Source organism: Coregonus lavaretus (assembly GCF_964263955.1).
Source record: "Coregonus lavaretus genome assembly, chromosome: 9".
Classification (NCBI taxonomy): Eukaryota; Metazoa; Chordata; class Actinopteri; order Salmoniformes; family Salmonidae; genus Coregonus; species Coregonus lavaretus.
In genome coordinates this window covers 44,213,960-44,224,809 of record NC_139996.1, presented here as the reverse complement: position 1 = coordinate 44,224,809, position 10,850 = coordinate 44,213,960, and the positions used below count along the sequence as shown (strand labels likewise).

General features: G+C 42.0%; 1 protein-coding gene across 1 annotated transcript in view; it reads left to right on the top strand.

Annotated features, from left to right (window-relative positions):
- LOC311135373 (metabotropic glutamate receptor 8-like) overlaps positions 1 to 10,850 on the top strand; it is a gene marked incomplete at both ends in the record, with an annotated part of 298,164 nt that overhangs the window by 273,475 nt on the left and 13,839 nt on the right. The window contains one exon of the mRNA XM_084169312.1: positions 508 to 1,443. Within this exon, the coding sequence (XP_084025438.1) occupies positions 508 to 1,443 (936 nt within the window). The remainder of the gene's footprint in view (positions 1 to 507; positions 1,444 to 10,850) is intronic.

The window sequence follows — 10,850 nt, the reverse complement described above, 5'->3', positions numbered from 1 at the left end:
ACCAGCTACACCTAAATGTAAGGACGAATGGCGTTGCTACCATTTCCATAAATGTTAGGTAACTGCTTTGTCTTGTTATTGTATGCAAGTCTTAATAATGTTACTTGTTAATAAATCACATTAATATCCATGGGGACTCATTTTCCACAATACCTATCAAATAACTGTCATACAATCAATTTAACTAATTTGCCAAAGTTGAAAAAATATGATTTGAAATTTAATGACGATGACAATAAAAAAAAACACATTTGTAGACATTTAGTAGATGCTCTTATCCAGAGCGAGTAGCGAGTGCTCACATTTTCATACTTTCATTTTCATACTGGTCCCCCATGGGAATATAACCCACAACCCTGGCATTGCAAGTGCCATGCTCTACCAACTGAGCCACACGGGACGATGATGATGATGATGTTGATAAATCAAGTCGATGTTAATGAGTCATCTTCTTTTAGTTCTTGGCCATTTCTAAGATCAATGTAACACATGTTCTGCCCCACTCAGATGGATGCCATGCAGTGGACCAGTGGAGACCCCTCTGTGCCCGCCTCTGTGTGCAGCCTGCCCTGCAAGATGGGTGAGAGAAAGAAGGTGGTGAAGGGAGTACCATGTTGCTGGCACTGCGAGCGCTGTGAGGGCTACCACTTCCAGGCCAGTGAGTTCATTTGCGAGCTGTGCCCTTATGAGCAACGACCTGACAAGAACCGCACTGGGTGCCAACCTATCCCCATCATCAAGCTGGAGTGGCACTCACCCTGGGCAGTGGTGCCAGTCTTCATCTCTGTCCTGGGCATTCTGGTTACCACCTTCGTCATCATCACCTTTGTGCGCTACCACGACACTCCCATTGTCCGAGCCTCGGGCCGGGAGATGAGCTATGTTTTGCTCACAGGTATCTTCCTGTGCTATGCTATCACCTTCCCCATGATCGCAGCCCCTGACGTTGCCGTTTGCTCCATGAGGCGCATCTTCCTGGGCCTGGGGATGTGTTTCAGCTATGCAGCTCTGCTTACCAAAACAAACCGCATCCACCGCATCTTCGAGCAGGGCAAGAAGGCTGTGACAGCACCGCGGTTCATCTCCCCGGCCTCCCAGCTGGTCATAACCTTCAGCCTGATCTCAGTTCAGTTACTGGGTGTTTTTGTGTGGTTCACCGCCGACCCGTCGCACATGGTGGTGGACTATGGCGAGCAGCGCACACAGGACCCTGAGAACGCCCGTGGGGTGCTCAAGTGTGACATCTCAGACCTCTCACTCATCTGCTCGCTTGGATACAGTATTCTCTTGATGGTCACATGCACTGTTTACGCCATCAAGACCAGGGGAGTGCCAGAGACCTTCAACGAGGCTAAGCCTATTGGATTTACTATGTATACTACGTGTATAATTTGGTTAGCTTTTATACCTATCTTCTTTGGGACGGCACAGTCAGCAGAAAGGGTGAGTGTGTTTTGATTGTGTGATTGAATTTGATACACCTACAGTGAGGGACAAAAGTATTTGATCCCCTGCTGATTTAGTTTTTTTTGTTTGCCCACTGACAAAGACATGATCAGTCTATAATTGTAATGGTAGGTTTATTTGAACAGTGAGAGACAGAATAACAACAACAAAAATCCAGAAAAACGCATGTCAAAAATGTTATAAATAGATTTGCATTTTAATGAGGGAAATAAGTATTTGAACCCTCTGCCAAACATGACTTAGTACTTGGTGGCAAAACCCTTGTTGGCAACCACAGAGGTCAGACGTTTCTTGTAGTTGGCCACCAGGTTTGCACACATCTCAGGAGGGATTTTGTCCCACTCCTCTTTGCAGATCTTCTCCAAGTCATTAAGGTTTCGAGGCTGACGTTTGGCAACTCGAACCTTCAGCTCCCTCCACAGATTTTCTATGGGATTAAGGTCTGGAGACTGGCTAGGCCACTCCAGGACCTTAATGTGCTTCTTCTTGAGCCACTCCTTTGTTGCCTTGGCCGTGTGTTTTGGGTCATTGTCATGCTGGAATACCTATCCACGACCCATTTTCAATGCCCTGTCTGAGGGAAGGAGGTTCTCACCCAAGATTTGACGTACATGGCCCTCTCCATCATCCCTTTGATGCAGTGAAGTTGTCCTGTCCCCTTAGCAGAAACCCCCCCCCCCCCAAAGCATAATGTTTCCACCTCCATGTTTGACGGTGGGGATGGTGTTCTTGGGGTCATAGGCAGCATTCCTCCTCCTCCAAACACGGCGAGTTGAGTTGATGCCAAAGACCCCGATTTTGATATCTGACCATAACACTTTCACCCAGTTCTCCTCTGAATCATTCAGATGTTCATTGGCAAACTTCAGACGGGCCTGTATATTTCCTTTCTTGAGCAGGGGGACCTTGCGGGCGGAGCAGGATTTCAGTCCTTCACGGCGTAGTGTGTTACCAATTGTTTTCTTGGTGACTATGGTCCCAGCTGCTTTGAGATCATTGACAAGATCCTCCCATGTAGTTCTGCGCTGATTCCTCACCGTTCTCATGATCATTGCAACTCCACGAGGTGAGATATTGCATGGAGCCCCAGGCCGAGGGAGATTGACAGTTATTTTGTGTTTCTTCCATTTGTGAATAATCACACCAACTGTTGTCACCTTCTCACCAAGCTGCTTGGCGATGGTCTTGTAGCCCATTCCAGCCTTGTGTAGGTCTACAATCTTGTCCCTGACATCCTTGGAGAGCTCTTTGGTCTTGGCCATGGTAGAGAGTTTGGAATCTGATTGATTGATTGCTTCTGTGGACAAGTGTATTTTATACAGGTAACAAACTGAGATTAGGAGCACTCCCTTTAAGAGTGTGCTCCTAATCTCAGCTCGTTACCTGTATAAAAGACACCTGTGAGCCAGAAATCTTTCTGATTGAGAGGGGGTCAAATACTTATTTCCCTCATTAAAATGCAAATCAATTTATAACATTTTTGACATGCGTTTTTCTGGATTTTCTTTGTTGTTATTCTGTCTCTCACTGTTCAAATAAACCTACCATTTAAATTATAGACCGATCATTTCCTTGTCAGTGGGCAAACGTACAAAATCAGCAGGGGATCAAATACTTTTTTCCCTCACTGTATATCAACTGTAGGCCTACATGTCTAGGCTATGTAACATAGTCAGATATGCTGTTCATCTTATTCTGTATGCATTGACTGGCGCCTGCACCTCATACAGAAGGGAATAAGATGCGATCTGATAAAATGTAAAACTGAATATGATTATTTTACTTTTACCTAGAGATCCTTGCTGTAGTGAGACTAGTTGCTGTTGAGCCAGGAGCTAGTGGGGGTTCTTAGCTCTTGATTAGACAGAAAAGGATGGCTTACTGATGCGTAGATGTGGTCTTTAATATGAAGTGCTGGCTCAGGTGTGAGGTTTGGCTTGTCATCAGACAGTTGTAATCCTCATCAGTTCTATGACTAATGGGAACACAACATGTGTTGTCTACAGTGTAATTGTCTGTAATCCATTGTGCGGAATTCATCTCTCATTTGGCTAATATGTTGTGAACCTCAGAGGCTCTTTGTTGATAGAGGTGGTAGGCAATGGACAGAGTCTGTGGTCAGTGTCATGTTGTATCACCCTTTAAGGTCAGTAATTATTTTGACCCCTGCTGTTTACTAGCCAATCAACTTAATTAAGTACCATCACTTCAGTTCTCGGCACTGAATGTTGGCCATGTAATGACATGTGAAAATTAAATTGCTAATGATATGGTTGTTCTCAACAATTTTCACCATTAGAATGCTGCATATGATTTTCCGGGATGTACATAGGTCATCAGTCACACTTGGAAAGCATGGTATCTGTGAATAAGCTGAGGAACCTCTACCTCAATCTTCATATTGCCTATTTTATCTTCCCATGGGATTACAATGCACATTTTCAGTCAGTGTCATACCACACATCATGATCCAGCAAAACCCATGGCAATACAAAACGTTCAATTGGTCCAAATACTGTAGCAAACTGGACAATTTCAAATGATTTCATAGGTTGCAGTATATAGTAAGGATGGATGAATTCAAAGAGTGATTTTTCCATTGAAGTTTTCTACTGGAAGCTGCATCAGTCTATTAAATTGAGACACTGAGTGGAGCATCTGGTTTAGCGAAGAAAGGCTTTGTTTTCTTCCCCCACTATTTTTGGACCATATCTCATTAGTACAGTTCTGGTGCGTTAGGAATCTCTTCTCACTTCGTTACAGTTGTTGGATGGTGTGAAACAATGGGTGGTCTGCAACAATTAAGACATTTTCTAATAATTAACACAGAAACCATGACAGTAATGTAGCATATTTTGTGTTTTTACTTTACACAAACAGCCTCCAATGCATTCAGAAAGTGTAGACCTCTATGTTTCCTCATTAAAAGTGTGACTGGAACATTTAGGAAATGACGGCTTTGAGTAGATGTGGCCAGGCATTTGATAGCTGAACATTGGCTTACATAAGTCACAAGTATTGCAAACTATGATTGCGTTATAGAAGGTCTTTACTAGCCAAGCTATACGTAGTCCTAATCAATTTGTGTAATGTTCTTCCAATTTAATGTAAGATACAAATGGTTTACAATCCTTACTGTTCAATGGTAAGCTTATTATATAGACTATACCCCATGAGAGCAATTCAATGGGGACCAAATAAATCATCAAAACTAGTTATCATTTTTTAAGTCTCTTACATCTGTAAGCGTACCCATTACTGTTTTGACAGATGGTGAATATACCTCATCATTGTATCTTTATTGGTAGAGCTGGTTGCAGTCTGCACGGAGTGAGGTGCAGTAGTAGACTGTGGTCAGGGCCATAACCACATCAGAGGACACCGAGGTCCGGACCTGTATTTTTTTATTTTTTACAATATTTTTAAAAATATACTGTATATAGTACACAATAAAGAAAATTAATATTGCTCCCACCGTTGATCAAAGGTCAGAACGCTTATACTCTTGACCTGACTGAGTTCTAATCGCGCTTGCCTCTGCGAACGAGTGGAATCATGAACAGTGGTTTGTTTGTTATGTTCACCTGCGTCCCCAGGATTTGCCTCCCAGATTTGCCTTTTTAGCAGCACATTCACCACTCTCTCTAACGGCTAATTCCGTCTTCTTGCGGCAAAGGCCAAGAGCCTGAGACGTGAAACGAACTACCCCAGCTCGGAGTCGGCTAAAGTAGTCAACTAGAGATGCTGCTGAGAGTGTGTGTGCGAGATGCCGGACAAAGGCAATTTTAAAACCATCCCGCGACTACTGCCTTGTCTACAGACATCCCCCAAACAAACCGACTCTCGGAGAATGAGTGCACAACTGGTAAATAGTCGCTTATAGATACAGTGAGGGAAAAAAGTATTTGATCCCCTGCTGATTTTGTACGTTTGCCCACTGACAAAGAAATGATCAGTCTATAATTTTAATGGTAGGTTTATTTGAACAGTGAGAGACAGAAAAAAAACAAAATAATCCAGAAAAACGCATGTCAAAAATGTTATAAATTGATTTGCATTTTAATGAGGGAAATAAGTATTTGACCCCCTCTCAATCAGAAAGATTTCTGGCTCACAGGTGTCTTTTATACAGGTAACGAGCTGACATTAGGAGCACACTCTTCAAGGGAGTGCTCCTAATCTCAGCTTGTTACCTGTATAAAAGACACCTGTCCACAGAAGCAATCAATCAATCAGATTCCAAACTCTCCACCATGGCCAAGACCATAGAGCTCTCCAAGGATGTCAGGGACAAGATTGTAGACCTACACAAGGCTGGAATGGGCTACAAGACCATCGCCAAGCAGCTTGGTGAGAAGGTGACAACAGTTGGTGCGATTATTCGCAAATGGAAGAAACACAAAATAACTGTCAATCTCCCTCGGCCTGGGGCTCCATTCAAGACCTCACCTCGTGGAGTTGCAATGATCATGAGAACGGTGAGGAATCAGCCCAGAACTACACGGGAGGATCTTGTCAATGATCTCAAGGCAGCTGGGCCCATAGTCACCACGAAAACAATTGGTAACACACTACGCCGTGAAGGACTGAAATCCTGCAGCGCCCGCAAGGTCCCCCTGCTCAAGAAAGCACATATACAGGGCTGTCTGAAGTTTGCCAATGAACAACTGAATGATTCAGAGGAGAACTGGGTGAAAGTGTTGTGGTCAGATGAGACCAAAATCGAGCTCTTTGGCATCAACTCAACTCGCCATGTTTGAAGGAGGAGGAATGTGCCTAAGACCCCAAGAACACCATCCCCACCGTCAAACATGGAGGTGGAAACATTATGCTTTGGGGGTGTTTTTCTGCTAAGGGGACAGGACAACTTCACCACATGAAAGGGACGATGGACGGGGCCATGTACCGTCAAATCTTGGGTGAGAACCTCCTTCCCTCAGACAGGGCATTGAAAATGGGTCGTGGATGGGTATTTCAGCATGACAATGACCCAAAACACACGGCCAAGGCAACAAAGGAGTTGCTCAAGAAGAAGCACATTAAGGTCCTGGAGTGGCCTAGCCAGTCTCCAGACCTTAATCCCATAGAAAATCTGTGGAGGGATCTGAAGGTTCGAGTTGCCAAACGTCAGCCTCGAAACCTTAATGACTTGGAGAAATCTGCAAAGAGGAGTGGAACAAAATCCCTCCTGAGATGTGTGCAAACCTGGTGGCCAACTACAAGAAACGTCTGACCTCTGTGATTGCCGACAAGGGTTTTGCCACCAAGTACTAAGTCATGTTTTGCAGAGGGGTCAAATACTTATTTCCCTCATTAAAATGCAAATCAATTTATAACATTTTTGACATGCGTTTCTCTGGATTTTTTTGTTGTTATTCTGTCTCTCACTGTTCAAATAAACCTACCATTAAAATTATAGACTGATCATGTCTTTGTCAGTGGGCAAACGTACAAAATGAGCAGGGGTTCAAATTCTTTTTTCCCTCACTGTATTACTAGAAAGATTAAGTAAGAAGCAAACGTTAAACTGAGACTACCTCAGCAGGAGCAAAAAATAGCCCACTAAGTTCTCATAATAACTTTGCTTTACAGTGAATAGGCTACTGAGACAGACAGTAATGTGGCTCTCAGTGGTGAGGCTGAGGCAGGCTGCAATGCATGCTGGAGGAAGCAGAGGAGACAGAGAGAGGAAGCAAGCAGAGAGATTGGTTAGTACAGTGGTTTCCAAACTTGGGGTTGGGGCCCTATATGGGGTCCCCTGAGAAAATCTGTACTAATCTTATCAAACAGGTTAGGAACTTTAAAAAAAGAATATATGTTTCAATATGAACATCTCGCCATGGCCTAGGCCTCCATTAAAATGCAATCAAAATGCAAACAATACAGTTCTAAAATGGTCATACCTTTTCGTTTATATTGGTGGTTGTTCGTCTTATCTCGATCGCCCACTGGAGTTTATAGTTTACCCATTACCCACCTTTTTTTTTTTTACCACTACATCAATGATATTAATACAGAATCGTAAGTAATATTCTAATAATTCATGTGAATCTGATAATACGATCATCTGTGTTTTCCATTGATGTCTGTTTGCGCAGAGCTTGATTAGTAATGCCTAGGAATTCAAATGTGAACGCTATGTAATTTCTGAAAATATATATTTATGTAAATTAGATGATGTTGATGATGCTATGCAATTCATCATTACAACTGACTGAACAGTCACTAAAGCTATGAATCATTCTATGAATTCATAAATTCAGTATGAATCATTTCTCATATTTACCCCTTTCAGGAGTATAACATTACAATTGCATAGCTAATAGGCTATGTGTTTGTAGACTGACTGAAGTGAATGAACCTACAGCAGCCAAGGTGATAATGGCTGGGGTCATTTCTGCTGTTCTCCAAATATTATTAAATATATATATTATTATTGTATAGAAATGCAGTAAATATGCTTTAACTTTCTAAAAATGTATTGTCGGGGGGCCTTCCGGACCTCACTAAACCTCAAACCCTGGTTGCGGCCTTAAAAAAAAAACACAAGCTTAAGAGTATTGAGATATTTATGAGATCATCTCACTTTTTTCAGAGAGAGAAAAAACATCTATTGAACATCATGTCACACAACCAATTAAAGTAATTGGACATGACACTGTTGGTGACAAGGTTTTTAGCACTGCCTGAAGTTACAGAATTGCAGGTGGTTCTTGGTCATAAGTTTCTCATACACTGTCACGATCGTCGGGAACAGAGGAGGACCAAGGCGCAGCGTTGAAGACGAACATACTCTTTATTTAGTGATTACACGACCAAAACAACAAAACGATAACGTGACAGTCCACGGTCTAACACAAACCAACTAGAACAAGATCCCACAACTACTGTGGGAAAACAGCCTGTTTAAATGTGGTTCCCAATCAGAGACAACAAGCCACAGCTGACACTCGTTGCCTCTGATTGAGAACCACACTGGCCAACATAGAAATGAAACAACTAGAACTACAACACAGAAATCTACACACCCTGGCTCAACATAACAGTGTCCCCAGAGCCAGGGCGTGACATACACCTTTCAAACCAAGGTTTGCTGCCAACTTTTTGCCAACTTGTCTTTATACAGTATATGAATAACACACTATCACAGATAATCATGAAATGACTTGTTAGAAATTCGTGACAGGCACACCCCCAAAAGAAATGTGTGTCCACCACACGATTTTCTTCATAACTCATTCGTGTCCAGTACACCATTTTCTTCATAACAAATTCAATTCGTTGTAACTAACGTTAGATAGGTGGTTAACATTAGCTAGGACCAACCTCCCTCCTACTGTTTCTGTATTAGGTAAAAGGGGATCATATAAACAATTGTTTTTACAGGCAACATACCGTGAAGACTTTGTGAAAGTAGTATCAGAGTCTTTTACCAATTGGGCAAAGTGGGAAGAACAGGGGAGTTGCTGGCTACTGCAGGTGAGAGCCATATTATGGGTTTAACAAGACAAGAAAGATTGCATTATAGTATTATCTAATATAGTATTAGTTCAAGGACAGCTTTTCTTCTTTTAATGATTGAAACATGATTTGGGCTCGGTGAAACTTTGTCGTAGAATAAAACAGGATGACTGAAATGGTAGCTTTGTAAATCAGGTTTGCAAAGGACCTTATTCTACAAATAAAATATGATGCTAGTCTCTTATATTGAGCCAGTATTATATGTCAATGTTGTTGTTTTTTCAAGCTATAGGGAATTGTGTCTAATCTGTGGTGAACAAAGACTGGGTTGTTTACTGAGACTATGAGAAACCTGACAAACACCTTGATCTTGTTTATTATTCAGAGTGATATGTTGTGTCTGCTTAGCTCTGAAATAAGAAACACAGCTATGGCTAAAGGTATTTACTTTTTTGTCACCCCTTCTTTAGGAATTTATGCACCAATCCCACCTATATGTAGTGTAAACATATGCTAATAGCATGATATAGTGCATAAAACAAAAATCAATGAATGACTGGAATTCTGTTGTATGTCCAGAATAATTCAGAATTCAATTGTAAGTCTACTTATGAATGAAATATCACCCCTCCTGAAACATTGTTTCAATTACTAGCATCTTGCACATCCTTGCTGTAGCTCTAGACAGGATGTATGAAACTTACCAATAGATTGATAGTTTATGATTTTGTCTCAAGAGTAGATGTCCAGGTCTTAAACGGTCTAGGATTTTACGGTATTAATCTTTAGAGAATTACTTGCCTTACTGGCCCTTTGAAAAATCACCTCTACCGGCATCACTTTCTTAGAGGACTGCAAACACCACACACATCTAACCCTTTAATTGTGGAATAGGAAAAAAGGAGGAGCATTGTAGCCTATTCATATTTCAGAAAATGCTTAATCAATGTCCCTTAGGTTACACTGTCCCGAGGGAGCATCCTATCATTCTCTGGCAGTAATATCAAATAAATCCTATTCAAATTATCATTTACTGACACACATGGCTTAATGTTCATAAGAAGACATCTGTGTGAACTGTGTCCCTGGAGAAAATATAAAGTCATTCTAATATAGCACATGACCATTACTCCACTGATTAACAGTCTTCCCCATTGATCAGATCAAGCTGTTTAATAGCTGGATAAATGCCCCAGCTCTGTCAGTTTAGAAAGAGATGCTTCTTACTTCCACTCTCGTCACAAAGGTAATACTCTTGTATGGGGTGTGTGCACGTTCCCTTGCTGAGATTGCCACCTGTCTAGTATTTGTCATTTTTGCACCCACTAATGGTTTCATGGTTGCACCCTACTGGTTGTTAATCCCTCATATGATCATTTTGTTTTGAGCTGATGCTGTCGCCTCAATTTCCATATTCACATGTTGTAAGGGGTGCATTTATCGTCACATCTCAGCATTACTTTACTACACATCATTTATACAGTGTGTGTATGACTTAGTCCAGGGTTTCCCAAACTCGGTCCTGGGGGCTCCCAGGGTTGCACGTTTTGGTTTTTACCCTAGCACTACACAGCTGATTAAAATAATCAAAGCTTGATGATGAGTTGATGATTTGAATCAGCTGTGGAGTGCTAGGGCAAAAACCAAAACGTGCACCAATGGGAGGCACCAGGACCGAGTTTGGGAAACCTTGACTTAGGCTTATTCCAGGGCCGTCTCCAGGCATAAGCGACATAAGCGGTCGCTTAGGGCTCCCGGCTGCTAGGGCTCCCCGAAGAGGGAGGAACTCAGTCGCGGTCTCAACTTACTGTTGAGAGTTAGAATAGTTGAATACACAAGGTGCAAGTTCTATATCTGGTTGTGCAGTTTTTCTCTTGTCACTCAATTAGCCATGTCAGCTAACAATTTTTAGATTGGTAAAT